This window comes from Barbus barbus, assembly GCF_936440315.1.
Source record: "Barbus barbus genome assembly, chromosome: 28".
Classification (NCBI taxonomy): Eukaryota; Metazoa; Chordata; class Actinopteri; order Cypriniformes; family Cyprinidae; genus Barbus; species Barbus barbus.
Genome location: NC_136756.1, coordinates 18,533,961 through 18,552,859, shown reverse-complemented (window position 1 = coordinate 18,552,859; position 18,899 = coordinate 18,533,961). Strand labels below are relative to the sequence as shown.

The following is an 18,899-nucleotide window of genomic DNA, read 5'->3' as shown; positions in this document are numbered from 1 at the left end:
TCATTAGGCATGAAATACTGCAAAATTTTCATCAGGGAAACTTATTGGCTGGACTGGCATGTAAACACGTTTTCCTGCTAAACCAAACCCCTAGATGAGCGACGCAGCAGAATCCACGTCTTATTGGTTTAACGAACTGTCAATCATTACAAGTCTGGTATTTGATTGGTTATTAAGACAGCTTGCGCCCTCAACGAAGCTGTATCAGTTCCCACAGAAGCGATCTTACTGAACACGCGGGGCAAGCACGGGTGAAAGAAGTAAACAACTTTGTTAGTATAGTTTAGACATGGCTTGCAAAAAATTAGGCAGTGTAAGTAACGCGGTGTGGCAAAGAAGCTCCACTTGCAGAGTTTCGCTGTGCGCAGGATTGAATATTCCTGCTTTTGCCTGTGGAAGCTTCACCTCGGCTGGTGCAACAATGAACGGACAGAACTGTTGCAAAGATGGACACGACTGTGGCCCGACGAGAAATTTAGCAGCTAATCATAGCCCTGTTGCAGCCGCAGTCACACCGCAAAAACACCAGATCGTGGGCAAAAATAGAGGCGAAGAATCTCTCGCCAAATCTGGCAGGGCTTTCTCATCCACGGCCCCGCAGATCAACAATAAAACGTACTTGTGGGCGAGATACAATGAGATGAAACGGCTCGTGCACGGTATGTTGATTTAATTTTAGTTTTCATATGTGATTTTCTGTAATCTCTGCACCTATTGCAAAACTTATTTGTCCACTTTTCCTCCATTCCAAAGAGGCGCTGGCCTCTGGACATTTTGTAAACAACTGCCAGCTGCCATTCACATGTCCAATGCTTGATCGACATTTTATGTTCATAACTATTTCAAGTGTAAGAGACATGATTTTTCATAATTGCCTTGTTTATGCACAGAAGAAACAGTATTTAAGACACACAATGCTTTTAAATATGTAATAATAAACTTAAAATCTCCCTTTGCCGCCCCACAGATTTGATTCCTCCTGGGGTGTGCAATCTTTTGAACCCTTCCACCATTTATGCCAACAATGAGGTGAATCTGGAAGAGGTGGACATCTACGGCTTTGACTATGATTACACGCTCGCGCTCTATTCCAGCGCGCTGGACGAGATGATATACAACAAGGCGCGAGAGTTTCTCGTCCAGCACTACAAGGTCCGAGAAAAATATCCAAGTTAATGCCATATTTGCATATTTCATTGTTATGATACCAAATAATTATTATTACCGAGCGCTATTATGAAGTAAAACGCATAACCAATAAACACTTATGGTCCATTCACACAGAACACGTTTTGGAGATTAAAAACGCGAGAGGCGGGGCTGTGGAATGGGGGAAAGAAGAAAAAAACGTTAGGAAACGTCTATTTTAAAGTTTAACTTTTATATTTATATATGCAAGACAAAAAAAAAAGTTTATTATTTTTAAGTCAGCTTCTTTTAATTTTAGTGCCACGTTTCTAGAACACCGTGAAAGACCCGAGCAATGGTCAAACTGGTTTGTCTAGCAAACTTTTACATAGAAAAATTATGGAAAGCAGTGCAGTGGAGTCAAAAAAGCATTCTGTGTGAACGCCCCCATAGAAAGTCTAAGAGGCCATGTACAGACTGCGTTTTTGCTTTTAAAAATGTGAGACGCACTGGAATAGGAACAAATAAAAACACAAGGTCTCCAGACCTTTTCATTTTTTCATTTTTTTTTTTTTACTCATTTTTTTTAGAGCACCGTTATGCTTCGGTCGCTGCAAAAGACGCGAGCGCAACAGTCAAAATATGTCCATCTAGCTCATATTAGCATAGATAACAGTGGAAAAGCAGTGCCGTGTAACACACAAATGTGTTTTGAGTGAACGGCCCCATACAAATGTATGCTGGGCTTTTAGCTCAAGTCCTCAGATTATATGTAGGTCTGTTTTGCTTAATAGTTCTAATGATGGTGACCTGCCTGAGGGATCATGTGGAGTCCCAGTGTTTGGGGTTAAAGGTTGGCATGTTTGAGATAACTTGACTTTTGTTTCTTTCACTAGTATCCCGAGGGAATCAGTAAGTACGACTACATTCCCAACTTTGCAACTCGGGGACTTCACTATGACATCCAAAAGGTGCATTTAACCTTCTTTGTTTGAGTTTTTGCAGCATTGTTTAATTGTAGCTGTGCAATAAAATTAATAAAAAAAAATTTTTTATTATTTCAATGCCACAGGGACTACTGATGAAAATTGATGCCTTCCATTATATCCAGTTGGGCACTGTTTATAGGTAAATTGACCCTCATTTGATCAATTTAATCGGTGTGTTTGTGTGGGGAACTGTGTTATGTTATTCTCAGACTTTGTTTCTTGTATTCGCAGGGGTCTGAAGCCTGTACCTGATGATGAGGTCATGAAACTTTATGGAGGTTCTAATCATGTTCCCCTCCACCAAGTCAGTGGATTTTACGGCAAGGTGATTCCACATTGCATTTTCATTTCATTTCAAGTTTGCATGGTTTTATTGGCATGCTTACATTTTTGTGCCTCATTACTAAGAGGTCAGTGAGGCTAAAATGGTACCACCCTGTCAGGAGCTCAGATCTGATATTGTGTGTCCAGTCACCATGAGTAAGTGGATGTGCGCTGTATATCTACAACAAAAACATTACAGCCCTTTTTGTTATCAGATGGCTATAAGGCACTTTCTTCTCTGCAGGATTTCCACAGTCAAGGGAAACAAAAATGTATCAGGGATTTATAAAATGGTGTTTTGCATTCTGGAAAAAAGTCAAAGATACTTAATGAGGATTTTTCTTATGCTCTATTGCTAAATGTTTCATTAGCTAAATATTGCTTTAGGGTGCAGTAAGACTTGCTTGCCTAGTATTGTCTGACTTGTGTGAATAACAATTTTTTGTCAAATGTTTAAAGTGGTTTGCAAACCTGTATGAATGATTCGTTAGAGCAGTGGTTCTGATGAGGTCACAGAAAGTAGTGAAAACCATAAATAATAAAATTCAAGCATTGTTGGGAAAAAAGGTACATCCACAACTGTCCTGTTAAATTGTACAGGCTATGATTTATGTGAAAGCCATGCAGTTTATTTTAGTAAAAATTTTAACTTTTTTTTTTATTTTATTTATTTAAAAATAAATAATGTTTGATTTTAAGGACATATATGGCTACTTTTTTTTACAATACATTTTTAGCACTCTGTTAGATCAAAATCAGTTGAGAACCACTGCATTGAAGATTCGTTCTGAATTTATTTGTTGATGTTTTTCTTATCACAAATGACTGATATTGTCATGCACATTCATGGCTCTGGACATTTTTGTAAAAAAAAAAAATGGTTAACGTTTTTTTGTTTGTGTGAGGTTTTGCACTGAAATGGTCATTAAAATATATGACCTGCAATTTCCTCACAATAGACCAACCAAATTTTCCAACTTCTCTTAGAGAAGACATGTAATTTACATATAAAGAAGCTTTACTTATTCATTACTGTTGTAAAATACATGCATTTTATTATTTGTTCCAGGGTCCCAAAATGAAGCAGTTTATGGACGTGTTCTCTATCCCTGAGATGACTCTCTTGGCAGCTGCGAATGATTACTTCATCTCAAATGACATAGAGTACGACCCAGTGCATCTCTACAAAGATGTCTCAGTAAGTGTGAAGTCAATATACCATTCGTGAATCCTGATCAAACCACTTGTCTTCCTGACGATTAGGAGCATTTGCACAATAAAGCCAGGCTGTTTTTACAGACTGTGGGAATAGTTTACAAACTGCTTTTGTAATTTAAATCCGTGAGAGCGGTTTCTTGTCTGTCGTTTTGCAAACTCTGTTGTCAAGCTGAGCGGATTCTTTCTTCTGCCTGTGGCTAAGTGCAGCTGACTGATTTGTTTTCATTAAGCCCAGATCACGGTGGTCCTGAATTGGGTTACTTTATTTTTTCATGCTGTTTTGGGTCAATTTACTTGCAGAATGTAGTCTTGTCTTTCACTTCTGCTTTTCAGCCCCACTCTTTACTCCTCCTTACTTGAGCTTTCGCTGACTAATAGAAAATACAAATTAGCTGAGCAATAAATGGCTAAAATCTCAAATTTGTCAGAGCTCCAAAGTGTCAACAAGAATCAAATGAATTCTTCTGCAGTATGTGGGTTTGCCTCATTAACACATTCACTAGTGTGCTTGTCAGGAAGTAGAGCGTCATCTGAGCTTGTTTATCTTTCAAGCGCAGCTTTTTGAACTGACTTCTGTCTGCGCTGGTAGAACAGATTGTACTGTACTCGCAGTGTGACGTGTGGATACGTAAGATGTCATAGGGAACCGGAAACCTGGCAGCAGATCAAAGTAAAGTTTGTGAAGGATTAGTTTTAAAATAATTTTTTGCAAACAAAGGTGAAAAAAAAAGAGAATAGAAAGTGTTTGCCTTGAGCACTGGTTTGTGAAAACGCCTGTTAGAGTTTGATAAACTCTTATAGTTTGAGAAATATGAGCACTGGATTGATGGACAAAATCTGTATTTTCAGGATGCAATTGGAATGGTGCATATCAAGGGTTACATGTACAAATGGATCATGCAAGATCTTGGTAAGTAGGAACAAATATTACTATGTGCATTACCCAAACATGTGGCACAAAAATGACTTAAAATCTTAGTTACAGTAAGATTTGCACTGAGCCAAGTAAAGATTGTTATTGAAACCTGAAACTAATGACAACCAGACTTGAAGTTGACTCTCCCGACCTAGTCTGTGCAGCGTGTATATAGGTGGAGAGCAGTCTTTTGTTTTCAGAGCAGACTGTTGCATAATCCGACCTCTCTGGAGAATGAGATTTGTAGCGAGCAGTTCTGTTGGGCTAGCCCAATCTAATCTTTGGTTTTAATGTTTGTTGTATCTTTGCGGACAAGCAGGGAACCTGCAAATCCTTATCACAGGTTTTCCATTGCACTTGTTAGGCAAACAGGAAAATAGATTTGATCAGAATCTGTATTACATTCATAAAAGTCTGTAAAATTGATTGATTTGGTTTTAGTCAGAATAGACTTGGTTTTAAAAGGCTGTGTTTTTTCTGACCCCTTTTCCTTCCTTATTTGGTCCCCAGAGAAATACATTCTCAGAGGAGACGAGACATACGCTGTGTTGCACCGACTGGCCAGTGATGGGAAGAAGCTTTTCCTTATTACTAACAGCCCCTTCAGCTTTGTGTGAGTTTCTTTTCTGTTGTATCATATTCAGCAGGTTAATTCATAAAGGACCTCAAAGTGAAACTCAGAATTTCTCCATACAATCACTTTCTTACATAGTCATAAATTTAAACATTAGTTTATGTTTTGTTTTTTTTCACTGTTATGATTATGTAATTGTGTGGGGTTTATTTCTGTATTTTTTTCAGTGATAAAGGCATGAAGTATATGGTTGGAAAGGAGTGGAGGGACTTCTTTGACGTTGTCATTGTTCAAGCTGACAAACCTCATTTTTTTAATGACTGTGTAAAGTAAGTCTGCTTTATTGTGAATGGAAAATATCTCATTTACAGTCATTAGAGTTCTGCTTTAAAATGTTTCATTGTGCACTTTAAAAGAGGTGATTTATTATCCAATATTCAAACATTTAAGGCTACATTTATTCAATTAAAAAAACAGTACAACTGTAATATTGTAAAATATTAAGTTTTGTTATACATTTTAATTTATTTCTGTGATGTAAAGCTGAATTTTCAGCAGCCATTAAGCCAGTCTTCAGTGTCACATGATCCTTCAGAAATCATTCTGTTATGCTGATATTGTTGTCAAAAGCATTTATTATTGTTATCAATGTTAAAAACCGAATTGCTGCTGAATATTTTTGTGGAAATGGTGATAATGTATCCGCATTCTTTGATTTAATGGAAAGTTCAAAACAAAAGCAGCATTTGTTTTGAAAGACAAGTATTTTATGGCATTATAAATATCTTTTGATTGATGACTTTAATGGATGATAAACAGTAATGTACTGATTCCTAATAAATGATATTTTCTCCAGCAGGGGTGTTTTTAGTTTTATATGGAGTTACTACTTTGCAGTGATTTAAAGCATCTCTATCTCTTAATTTTCCAGACCATTTAGACGTTTGGACAGCAATGGAGACTTACAGTGGGATAGAATCAAGAGTTTGGATAAGGGACAGATCTATAAACAGGTAACACAGATTTGTTTTGTCCTGCATCATGTCTGTTTATTCTGGTAAAATGATTATGAACAATACAGGCAGATTAGAAGCTTTTAGTTGGTACATTTATGCTGACTCATCTCTGAGTCTGGATTAAATCAGAGATTACAAATACATCTGGTGAAATGTTTTCAGAAACTAGGACATTTATATGTCCTCAACTTGCAAAAATATGTTATTTTAAAGCTTACATGGTTAACATTTTCCTGTCCCTGTGGGAATAAACCCAAATCTTTCCAGCTCAGCATTGAGTGTCTGTTAATTGTAGAATGATTTATCCACTTAATTTGGCTAATTTGGAAAAAGTTGAAAAGAATGTGGCGAGGTCAACTTCAGACTGAATGGAAAATCAATTTAACAGTTTAGTGGTGTCAGGCATGTACAAAAAGACTTGGCTGACCAGAACAGAGGCTTAGCCTGACAACATACCCGCCCTCGGGCAAAATAAAGTTAAAGCAGCATATGAAAACCATCCTAGATTGGGAAAGTTCCTTGGCAGGAAATTTGGAACTAACTGTTCCTGCCATACAAAACTAATGAAAGGTCTGTTGACTCGTTGCTTCCAGAAACCCGAATGAGTACTGGGGGAAAAACCGCAGGGTGTTGTAGTTTCTAGCTCAACCTTGAAATCAATCACAATATTAGCAACTTGCTAATCAAACTGCCTTTTTTGTTTTGCTTTATTTCAGGGAAACCTTGTGGATTTTCTGAAGCTAACAGGATGGCGAGGATCCAGGGTTTTCTATTTTGGAGATCATCTCTACAGTGATTTGGCAGTGAGTCATCCTCATGCTTCTGTATTGTTCACATTTGTTGCGCATATGTCTCTTCACTTTGTATTTACTCGTTCAGCTCAGTGATTCCAACAACAGTGGAAATAAATCTCAGCCTGTAGTTTTCAGAGTCCACAGTAACAATGACTGTTAAAAGGTTCTTGAAGTGGCTTCTAGTCTAAACATCTTGCGTCCTGGCATTTTAGGACCTGATGCTGCGTCATGGGTGGAGGACAGGAGCGATCGTGCCTGAACTTGAGGTGGAGACGAAGGTGGTGAACACAGAGCAGTACGCTCAAAGTCTCACGTGGTTGCAGGCACTCACCGGAATGCTGGAGCGCATGCAGGTATGCAGTGGGGCTCTGAACTTCACCAACACTCTTCTCGTTTAGAATAGAAAAATATTATCCTGATGAGTGTCTACTTTATTCAATTTCAGGTTAAAGTATAAAAATAAAGTCATTTTAAGTATTCAAACTTTCTTTGTGTTAACTTTAATGTATCTCTATAAGCAAATTTCTAGAGAACAAATGAGAGCAAAATAAACATCTGCATTAGATCTGCTTCTATAGTATATGGTTGCATAGGAATGACCTGATAGGTTTGGCAGCGGTCCTTTCGCTTTTCATTGATCTGAATTGACTGTTTTGAGTGTTCGTTTCTAAAGTTGGATCTTTATGTAAGAAACGTTTGGTGTGATCGGTTTTTCTGTTTATATAACAGAATATGGGGTCAAATGCATTCTGGATTAAGGTTTTGGGTGACAATTGTTTTAAATTGTGCTACAGTAAAATATCTGGTACTGAAATGCTATGGAATCTTTTAGGAATAAAATTTAAGCAGACACTGTTCCAATAAAATTCTGAAGTGATCAGATTTGATGCTCACCAAGGCTGCCTTTACAGGAGAATGTGATATTGTTAAAATGTACAATTTCAGACTGTTTTCTGTTTGAATATAATTTAAAATATGATTTATTCCTGATTGTAAAGCTGAATTTTCAATTAATGTTTATGCTTATGCTTTAATATGCTAATTTGGTGCAAAGGAAACAATTCTTATCAATGTTTAAAATAATTGTGCTGCTTAATATTTTTGTGGAAATGTGATCTTTTGTTTTCAGTATTTATTTTATAAACAAAAAGTTCAAAAGAACAACTTATTTGAAATAAAAAAAATATTTTGTAACATTAAGTGTTTTTACTGTCACTTTTAATGCACCCTTGCTGAATAAGTCTTATTTTCTTAAAAAAAAAAAATTATAATAATCTTACTGGCCCTAAAACTTTTGAATGATAGTGTATATATTTATGAAATATTAGTTATAATAAAAGTCTTTGTCTTTTTTATCCCTGTTGATTCGCAGAAAAAAAAAAAAAGAAACACTTTCTTTAGTCAAGTGACTTATTTCCATTTTGGGTTTCAGATGCATCGGGATCCTGAGTCCAAGAAGGTTCTGCAGGAGTGGCTGAAAGAGAGGGAGGAGCTACGGTGAGTAAAGCAAGACAAAAAGACAAGTTCTTGAACTCACTTGATGAACAGATCAAGGACTGTAACACGTCTCCCAATTTCCTTTTACAGGGCCGTCACCAAGAACCTCTTCAACCCTCACTTTGGCAGCATATTCCGTACTTGCCACAACCCCACCTACTTTTCCCGCCGCCTGTGCCGTTTTTCAGATCTCTACATGGCCTCTATCAGCTGCCTTCTGAACTACGACCTCTCATACACCTTTTACCCTCGCCGAACGCCCCTGCAGCACGAAGCCCCCCTCTGGATGGACCAGCTCTGCACTGGCTGCATGAAGACACCCTTCTTGGAGGACATGGCCCATATTCGTTAAAACCGCTAAAAAGGTTTAATGTGCAAATATGAACTGAAAAGTTAAATAAGGGGGGGTATGTTTGTCTCTACAGCGTTGGAGACGTGGCACTTTTTGCATGAACTCCACATACAACAGGGCCACCTGCTGGATGTTATGTTACCATGCATCTTAATGTTCTCAAGCCTCAGTTAAAGACTGGCTTGTTCATGTTCTTATCTCTAACTTTTTTACATTTAATGCTGTTGCATTACGTCTTACTAAACCAGGTTAGATGTTAAGTGGTTTACAGTTCTGTCAGTTTTGTAGATTAACCTGTACGTCACGAGTTTTGTAGTTGCAACAGGGTGATGGTTGTATTAACATGAATCATGATAGCAGCAGGAATGAAACTATACTTGGGGTACCCAGACTTTTTTAAAAAATTTTTATTCTGGTAGGCCAAAGTATTAAGCCGCTGGCCAAAAATGCACAATATGAGTTACAAATACAGTAGGTCTGATTACAAATATGATTAGGTCAAATAGCTTCATAGATTTGGTGTTGTAATGTTACTTGCCTTCCCCACACTGCAGTAATAATGTAGCCAAGCCTCATAAAAGTTTAAACTTGAGCAAGTAATACCAGTCTCCACAGCTCATTATTTAGTAGAATTGTTTTTCTTTCTTTTTCAATTGAAAGCTGTATTTACATATATGGAAGCACCTGGAGGGCCAAACCAAATGCTGTTGTTATTTTTGACCTTGAAAGCTCTTACTGTTTGTGTCTTTAGAATAAGCTTCTGTACAATGAGAGCATTGTTTGCTTACAGTTAAATCTGTGACTAGCTATGCTGCTTAATTCAGTTTTCCAGGAACAAGAAAGATGTCATATTTTGTGTTTACTTGCTCTGCAATTTATAAAATTTAATAAAAGGCTTTGTATTAATACATGTTGTGTTGGTTTGTAATAACTTTAAGGAATGAAACATAACCCACATCTTTTAAAAGTTGTGAAAAAAAGCGAATTATTACTACAATAATGATTTTCTATTTAAATATTGTTTTAGAACAGTGATAGAAAAAAAGGCATTACTCCTTTCTTCAGTGCCACATGATCTTTCAGAAATCATTCTAAAAGATATAATATTGTTAATGTTACAAACAGATTATTTTTTTGAGGAAACCTTGATACACTGCCATTCAGGAGTTTGGGAATTTTTTAACAAATTGATAATTTTATTCAGCAAAGGCAGAAATGGATCAAAATAGTAAAAAGCTTTATAACGTTCCAAAAAAAACTATTTTAAACTCTTTTCTTTCATTAAAGAATCCAAAAAAAAAAGTGTCCGTATAATCACAAAATCTCTCTGAGAAACTGATATATAAACAAGAAATCTGTTGCGTTTAATTATATGGCCTGAAACTGCCATCTGCGTGCAGCTGCCAAATAGCTCGCCGTGATCGTATAGTGGTTAGTACTCTGCGTTGTGGCCGCAGCAACCCCGGTTCGAATCCGGGTCACGGCAGAAGTTCAAGGCAAAGCTATGTGTTTTTGTTTGTTTGTGTTATGCATGATAAAACGTCTACCGCTACTTCATGGTGTAATTCATACGCAAACATATTTTTGTAGATATGTTCGCTTATACAAATATTTTTGGTAATTTTATTTATTATATAGCTTAATAGTATTTGTCATAGGTAACATATTTGTAAAAATCCATTTAAATAATAGCTACATGTCTGCATCTGTCAGACCGTAAATCATCGTTGAATATTTTGTTTTCTTTTTGTTGTACATGCATCATGCATTCCCAGATGAATCCAATGATGTAATGCCAAAGTGGCGTCATATCCTGTTGCTGTTATCTCACGTAGCAAACGTAATGCCGCCTTAATTATATCATGATTATCTATCTAAATAGACGAAGCTCTGGTTCCCGAGTCAATCACACACGAACTGTATTAAAATACAATCAAAATTTCCCATTTTTAAGACACGAAAGCCTTTTGCTGTCTTGCACCGGGGCTTTTATTTTGAAAGGTGTCAGTAGGATATTGGTTGTTTTTAGTCTCTTGTTAACGGTGTTTTCATTGAACCTGCCTAGCAGTGAGAGAGGGGTAACGGGTAACCGCATCCATTGTTATTGTACTTTTAATTTCTTTTTTACTGGATGACGACAACGCATCTCTGAACGGGACCCCTAAAGCGGACTACCCACCATGTCGGCTGAGGAGGAGAGGGGGGTAGTTCGTGTCAAAGTCAAGGTGAGAGATTGTGGGGACCGAGCGGCAGGTACAGACCCCAACTACACACTAACACACACACACACACACAGCAGTCCATGTAGTACGGCCAGGCCAGGAGACAGTGTCTGCGTCTGTCGAGGAGCTTTTTTAATCAGCCCATCATCGCTTGGCTTCGCTGGCATCTTTGTTGTTTACAAATCGTGATCACATCTTAATCATTCGTTTACTGAGCATACGTGCATTCTTTAAGGGTGTGTAATAATCATATTGCTTTAATCCTTAAATTACACACACTTTATGTAGAAATATGTTCATTTGTTGTTCTATTTAATTTGTTTTAGTTATATTTTATTGTTCGTGTCATATAGCTGTTCGACATAAACATGTCAATCATTTGCAGTTACGTCGTTATCATTCTGTGTTATAGTAATAATGTTTATGTCTGTATATTTATTTGTGAAGCCACGTCGTTAAGAGAAAAACTTAACTGACCTGATAGTGTCATGTTTGCTCTCAAGTGTCACATGATCAACCTGCCATGAATTCCCTCGCTTGTTTTTCAGTCATTTCTCAGGTCTGCTGTGATGAATACGAAAAGCTCCGCATTTTGAAAGCCATGTAGGTATTGTTTCAGATGCAGGCCTAAGAGAACCAACATAAATGATTAAATGGCACTTGACATGTTGGCCCATTTTAAAACACCACCTCTGTTTCTTTAAGAAGTCTGTTTAGACGAGAATGTAGGTCACTGAATTGTAGTTAAATCACAGTGAACTTTTGATTAATCACTGCCATGACACTAATTCTTGAGATATGGAATTAAAATGATCTGCTATTTTAATGGCAAGATTTTACAACTCAAACCACTCAGTTTGTGGTTACATGCATGTTTTTTCCTCTCAGCTGTCACACAGCTTGTACACAAGTAATTAGATGATTTTGAGAAAAGTGACAAACAAAATGCAATTTAGTATGTATGAAATATGGTTGTGTGAGTATTTTTAAGATTTTAAACTTAAAATTAAAATATAAAAATTAAAGAATTCAAAATATTAATGCTATGATAGTAAATAAGAAATACTGAAATAACAAGTAAACCACGTTTTGGCAAGGGAGATAAAAAAAAATAGCTGGAGACACATAAGTGACTATTTTAGAAAATTGATTCAATTTTAATTTTGGAATAATAAAAGAATTTAAGTTCAGTGTGAACCTTGACAGGTGTGCTGCAGTATGGTCTGCTTGGGACAGATGACCTTGTAGTGCGGTGTTTAGCAGGTGTTTTCGCTCATGTTAGTAAAGTTCCAACTCAAGCAATCTGAAAGCCACAGTCAGTTTCCCATGGTTGGTTGCAACATTCACAGAGACTCAACAGGCAGTAAATCCACCTGAATAAGTATAATGTTACCTCATTAGGTGATTTGTATTTCAGAGGATAGTGTGATTAGCCTTTCAGGACCTTAAAATAATTTACAAAGTTGGGTTATGTAAAATACGCATTGTTACCCGTTTTTCTAAAATCATACCTTTAAAATCTGTCTGTTTGCAGAAGTGTGAAGGGGTGTTACCGGTGGAGTTCCGCTCTTTTGCTGTTGATCCTCAAATAACCTCACTGGAGGTGTTGCAGCATATCCTGATACGAGCATTTGAGCTGAATGGGTGAGTGTGAAATTGCAAAATATATTTGTTTTGTGTTAATTCTCATTTAGATATGTTTAAAAAAAAATACAGTGGTAATCCAGTTTTTATGAATGTTTAATAGCAATTATAGGTAGATGAACTGCAGCAAACATAAATGCTGTCTTTTTTCTTTGGTTCCCTATAGGAAACGCAACTTTGGGATAAGTTACCTGTCCCGTGAACGCGGAGGTGTGGAGCTCTACATGTCTCTGCTGTCCGACTGGGATTTAGATGCAGCATTTGTCAGTGCGGCAAAGCCTTTCCTCCAGCTCAAGATGGACATCAAACCATCAGAGGACAGTGAGTGAACTCCACATCCTTCTATTTGGAGAGGATTAAATGTCTGGCAAACTCAGTAGATTCTGAAAATCTTCGACTGCTCTGCCTCCCTTATGATTTCTCCAGTTTAGCCATTCAACCTCAAATCAATAATCGATCAATCAATAAATAAAAAACTGTGTAATTATAAGTTGTTTTTTGGTATTTGCTGTTCATTTCAAATGATTGTGTATTTTCCTGAGAATATGCACATTTTTCCACTATGTTTGTTGTTTTGTAGAGTCTACATATTGTATTTATTGGTTACAAGAATTATTTTAACATTCTGCATTTACCTGCAAATAAAACTAATCCAGTCTCGAATGCTTTTTAAAAAAAATATTATCATTATTCTTTAATGATTTCGCACCATATTCTCCCTAAGGTCCTGTTTTGGAGGATTGGGACATAATCAGCCCTAAGGATGTGATCGGCTCAGACCAGTTGCAGGGAGAGAAGAGGTCTTTGGCTTCTGCCGCACTTCCTTTCACACAAACGCTGCTGTCCCAGGTCAGTCATGATGTTCTTCACCCTATTAGCCAGCTGTTTTTCCAGCTAGTGTCTGCTGCAGTCAGTCAGGTTTGCAGTCTACTGCCTTGATACTTTAATTGATGGCAATTATCCCCAAACAGTTGAAGTCATTAGATATTTCAGGAGTCCTTGAAGGCCACTTTTGCTCTTGTGAGAAGCAACTTTGTGATGCTTTTGTGCTTACAAACTGATATATTAATTTGATATATTAATTTTAATAGAGGGAATATTTTCTGCATCTCACTGATAGCTAGTTAATTATGGGCCAGATATCTTATGTGATAGAAATGTTTATTTCCACCTGTCTTCCACCTAATACCATAGATTTTTGCAAAAAGGCTATATAAATAGTGAACATTTTTATGACTGTTTCTCACTTTGTAACTAACTTCACGTTTAGGTGGGTCGCACTCTGTCACGTGTGCAGCAGGCCTTGAGTTGGTCCTATGGGGAGGAGGTGAAACCATTCAAACCTCCCTTAAGTGATGCTGAGTTCCACAGTTACCTGAACAGCCAAGGTCAACTGACCCGACCAGAGGAACTTAGACTTCGTATATATCATGGTGGAGTTGAGCCATCCTTACGCAAGGTAATCAGACTGACTTGGCCTTTTTTTAAAGCGGTCAGTATTTTTTACTGTTCTCTGAGGTGTACATAATGTTATCAAGATTTTTTTACCTCAAAAATATCATAATTTAGAAGCAATAGGCTATTTTCTGTCCTGTTTTGACCCCCCTCATCAGAACATTTTGTTTGAATAGGCGTGGCAGATTGTAGACTCGGAAGTTAAAGCCCACTGGTACAATTGGCTAACAGTTGTGTATGATTCACAGCGTACATCCTCAAAAACACTTGTGTGTTTTGCAACATAACTGTCATATCCAATATAGTCAGCAGATCATCGTCTTTCAATATTTCTGAAAATCCTGTCAGACTGCCTTGTTTGTAAACAAATCCACATAAAGTGGCACATTCCACAACTTATTGTTTTGGCAGCTTCAATATAAGATGTTTTTAGATTAATGAGAAAGTTTTGAGTTCTGAAACTTACAGGATGTTTTTATAGTACAATGACCAAGACTCAAAAGATCAAGGGAATTTTGATTTCTCAGTTCATGAACCCTTTCACTAATCTACCACTAGAGGATATCATCATATTACTTTCTGTAATTTTGACATTTTGTTTTAACAAAATAATACAAATGATTATAGTTAATGGTTTTTTTATTAGTTTTTTTATAATATTTATTTAATGAAAAGCTAATAAAACACTTAATTAGCTCAATCATTTTTATTCAGGGCTGGAAAATATTTTATATAATTAATTACCATAAATTACATTATGGATTATTTTATATCATATATGCATAAAATAATAAAGTGCACATTTTAAAAAGCTTTTTAAAGAGTCTTATGTGGCAGACAGTCCTCTTTTTAGCTGAATTTCTCTTCCATCTCTGCATTTTTGTGACAGGTTGTTTGGCGATACCTCCTTAATGTGTACCCAGATGGTCTGACAGGGCAAGAGAGAATGGACTACATGAAGAGGAAGACAAGAGAGTACGACCAGCTGAAGAGCGAATGGACAGAACGGGTCAGCGCAGAGGACCTGGAGTTCATCAGGGGAAACGTTCTGAAAGATGTTCTTCGAACAGACCGAGCACATCCTTACTACGCAGGCTCAGAGGACAGCCCACATCTCACCGCCTTGACAGACCTCCTCACCACCTTTGCTATTACACACCCACAGGTAAACACACAGTAATACCCTTCAATCTAACACTAGGATGTGCCTTTTAATTCTGTGGGAAATAAAAGGTCCTCTTTTGGTTTCACAGGTGTCTTATTGCCAAGGCATGAGCGACATAGCCTCGCCAATCCTCGCCGTCATGGACAACGAAGCTCATGCCTTTATCTGCTTCTGTGGCATTATGAAACGTCTTGAGGGCAACTTCCGCCCTGACGGACAACTTATGTCCATTAAGTTCCAGCATCTCAAGTTGCTTCTGCAGTATTCAGACCCTGAGTTTTATGCCTACCTAGTCTCTAAAGGTGCAGATGATCTGTTTTTCTGTTACCGCTGGCTGCTTTTGGAGCTAAAGCGTGAATTTGCTTTTGATGATGCCCTGAGAATGCTGGAGGTCACCTGGAGCTCCTTGCCGCCTGATCCACCTGAGACAGAGGTGGAGCTTATGGGGCCAGCGCTTGAGGCAGATCAGTCCAATGGCTTGCAGAATCTCCATCAGAATGTGGACATGGAGGAGATGGAAGAGAAGCAGACAGAAAGGCAGAGAAAACGTCACATGCTAAGACCATCCCGAGAGGAGGCAGATGGGGGACGTAACTTCATCGTAGAGGAGGAGAAGGGGCCTCGGAAGGAAGGTGAAGGAGAGAACGGTGTAGATGACATGGTCAAGAATGATGTCAAAGCTCCAGCTCCCTCATTTGAGAAGCAGGCAAGTTTTGGGGAATTCAAGTACTATAGTGGCCGAAACGAGGACAGCTTTGACATGAATGAAAACGATTTCTCTGATCCTACGTTATCTCCAGTACGGTTTCAGTCTGCACACTCCACATTGTCATTCTCGGTCCGTCAGTCCACAGAGGAAAGTGAGGATGACCCTGGAGAGCAGGAACCTCTTATCGGTAATCATACACCGTCTTCTCCAGGGCAAAGAGACTCTCCCAATGGTCAAGCAGCTTCCCCAGCATCATCTCTTCCTTCTGGTCTACCAAATTGGAAGAGTAGCTCAAATCATTCACCGGAAGCATCTAATTCTCCATCCAGCTGGAGAACGGCGTCTCCCGATGCCCTTTCAAAATGCACATCCTCTTCCTCTAGTGGAGACAAAGGAGTGTCTCCTGATAAACCTCCTGGGGGGTTCACGTCCTCACAAGCTGTAATAAATGAAACTGGGGCTCAGTCCCCATCAGTGGTCCCAGGGAAATCTTTACTGGTGTCTCCATCGCAGGGTTATAATCGTTCGCTTCTCTCTTCGCCTGTTTCATCCTTTGGCAAGTCACCATCTTTGCCCAAAGCATTCTCCAGCAATCTTCCCTCACCATGCAGACCCACTGGGTCTGGCGTAACCTCTCCAAACACAAACAAACCAGAAGGAGGCGGAATTAAACCCTGCTCGCTTCCTCCTCCTCAAGAGTTTGGGAAAGGGAATCCCTTCATGCTTTTCCTTTGCCTGTCTATCCTGCTGGAACATCGTGACCACATTGTCAAAAACAGCCTGGATTACAATGAGCTGGCCATGCACTTTGACCGCCTGGTCCGTCGCCACAACCTTGGGCGTATTCTGCAGCGAGCTAAAGCCCTCTTTGCAGACTACCTGCAGAGTGAGGTATGGGACTCGGAGGAAGGGGATGAAGTCAGCTTGGACTCCCCAACCACAGCAGCAACATCCCCTCAAACACCCACAACTAGACCTCCTTTCCTCAATGTACAGCCCTCTCAGGGTACCTTACCGAATTCAACCTATAATCTTGCCAATACCATTCCCTCGCCAACAACTCCTGTTGTTCTCTATCCATCTGATTCCTGATTCTGTGCAGTAGGAGATTATCTCCAGAAACCAGCTCCGGACCACAAACGGACCCAGAAGCAAGTTTTACTGTACCTTGCCGAATCACAGCATACCTTTGTGCTTTACACATGCTTAATAAGACTTGTATTGTTTTATGTTAACAACCAAAGCTTAGTGACTTTCTCATGTCTCCTTTTCCATGTCCAACAAGTCAAGCCCCTTTCATTGTACTGTATTTTTTTTTTTTAATTGCACTTTATTGATTGTCCTTTGAAAGGGCAGGCCCGTTTGTGTCTCATTTCACTTTGTAAATAACACTTTCAAAAGACAAATTATGGACATGTAAAACCCGTTATAGTAACCTAACTTGCGTAAAACAAAACAACAAGATTATACTGTTATTTATTTCTCTGTGTGCAATCTTTATTTTGGCAAAAAGGGTGTCATTAGCGTCCTCTGAGGTTATCGTGGCTTTGATGTTGTAGGGCGGAGAATGTTTACTCAAGTAAAGCTTTTGAGACGCTCTCTGAAATGTATTCATGAATTTTGTTTGACATTGCCAGCAGCAAGGGTGTATTTGTTATACTGATACTTGTCATTTGTGCTTTATGAGAACCTTAAGCCTTGACTTTTGTTTGTACGAAACATTTGACCAGAGATGAAGGTGCTGATGCATTATCCAGTGTCCCATCAATGTGAAACCACCTGTTGTAGAATAGGTAACATTCAGCCCCAATCTTCAATTGATCTCTGAACTACGAGTAGAAATCTTCTCTAGTGTACAACAGCTATTTGACCTGTCAGCTGTAGCTCTACATGCAGTGGGTGTTTTGGTAAAGCAGCACTCAGCATGGAGAATGGCTGGTAATTTGGTTTCACTTATCCTCGCCTTTGTTGGAGAAGTGCCTCGTTTCACTGAATTAGGCATTTCTGTCTTTCTTTCTTCTGTAGGTAAATATAATTTCATTGCTTTCATCTTTCATCCGCCAAAAGTTTGTCTGTTATTTTGTTGCCATAACGACTTTATCATCAAGAGGCAACACAATAAATTTAAAAAAAGAATTACACAAGAGTATTATAAAAGTGTTTAATGCCTTTAGCAGAATGCATTTCATTGGAGACCTTAGACTCATTCTTTATGTCTTAATACCAAGTGTTCTTTTCTCTTTTTTTTTTCTAAGTGCTAAAATGATAAACCTGCACATGGACTAAAAAATGATTTTCCTGGAAAGTGGAACAGTGATGAGTCCTGCGTATACTTGTATGTTTGTTTCTCTGATTTTGGTTTGGTTCTGTATGATAGTATTTTACTCATACCAATGGAGAGACTTGCTAGATTGAATGCTTGCAATACTCCTATTTGTACAATAAATTCACTGAATATTAATTGATCAGTGACCTTTCTTTAGACACAAAAAGAGTTAATTAAATCCCTGCTGGAATTGCATCTTAATTTGTTTGATTTTTTAATTTTTTTTTGGAACATGGTAGCTGGTTTCTAGCTGGTGCAAGGTGGTAGATCATCTTGGACAAGCAACAAACCTGCAACTGGCCGGTCGAGCTGGTTTTTAGAATATGATAGCTGGTCACTCGGCTAATGACCAGTTACCATGTTCCAAAACACTGAAGTTCAATGTGGAAGTGATTACAAAGAGAAAGCTTTCTTATTTTAAATTATTTTTTATTTATCAATTAATTTATTATGTTTGTTACTTCTTGTTGTAACACCATAGGCCATTTGAGTTTTTTGTTGTTGATAGAAATGTGTAGATTTTAGTTTGAAATGGTCGGGAAAATGGTAAGTCTTGGAAGCATTGTTGGT

At 38.1% G+C, this 18,899-nt stretch overlaps 2 protein-coding genes across 3 annotated transcripts; both read left to right on the top strand.

Moving 5' to 3' along the window:
• The first annotated feature begins 30 nt into the window (after positions 1–30).
• Positions 31–9,718, top strand: LOC306848345 (5'-nucleotidase domain-containing protein 2-like). The gene is made up of 14 exons (XM_079382833.1): positions 31–659; positions 968–1,152; positions 2,025–2,099; positions 2,201–2,256; positions 2,349–2,442; positions 3,511–3,639; positions 4,509–4,569; positions 5,086–5,188; positions 5,377–5,478; positions 6,081–6,162; positions 6,882–6,968; positions 7,172–7,312; positions 8,392–8,456; positions 8,547–9,718. The coding sequence occupies exons 1-14, from the start codon at positions 290–292 to the stop codon at positions 8,806–8,808; spliced, it is 1,812 nt and encodes a 603-aa protein (XP_079238959.1). The 5' UTR covers positions 31–289; the 3' UTR covers positions 8,809–9,718.
• A 1,122-nt stretch (positions 9,719–10,840) lies between these two features.
• On the top strand, positions 10,841–18,467 carry LOC306848344 (TBC1 domain family member 25-like). 2 transcript variants are annotated; one of them, XM_079382832.1, is made up of 8 exons: positions 10,841–11,033; positions 11,579–11,633; positions 12,565–12,674; positions 12,841–12,995; positions 13,399–13,523; positions 13,945–14,133; positions 15,019–15,294; positions 15,383–18,467. In XM_079382832.1, the coding sequence occupies exons 4-8, from the start codon at positions 12,899–12,901 to the stop codon at positions 17,093–17,095; spliced, it is 2,400 nt and encodes a 799-aa protein (XP_079238958.1). In that variant the 5' UTR covers positions 10,841–11,033; positions 11,579–11,633; positions 12,565–12,674; positions 12,841–12,898; the 3' UTR covers positions 17,096–18,467. The 2 variants fall into 2 exon arrangements, with proteins under 2 accessions (XP_079238958.1, XP_079238957.1); XM_079382831.1 differs by lacking the exon at positions 11,579–11,633 and having other exon boundaries at positions 10,846–11,033.
• The last annotated feature ends 432 nt before the right edge of the window (positions 18,468–18,899 follow it).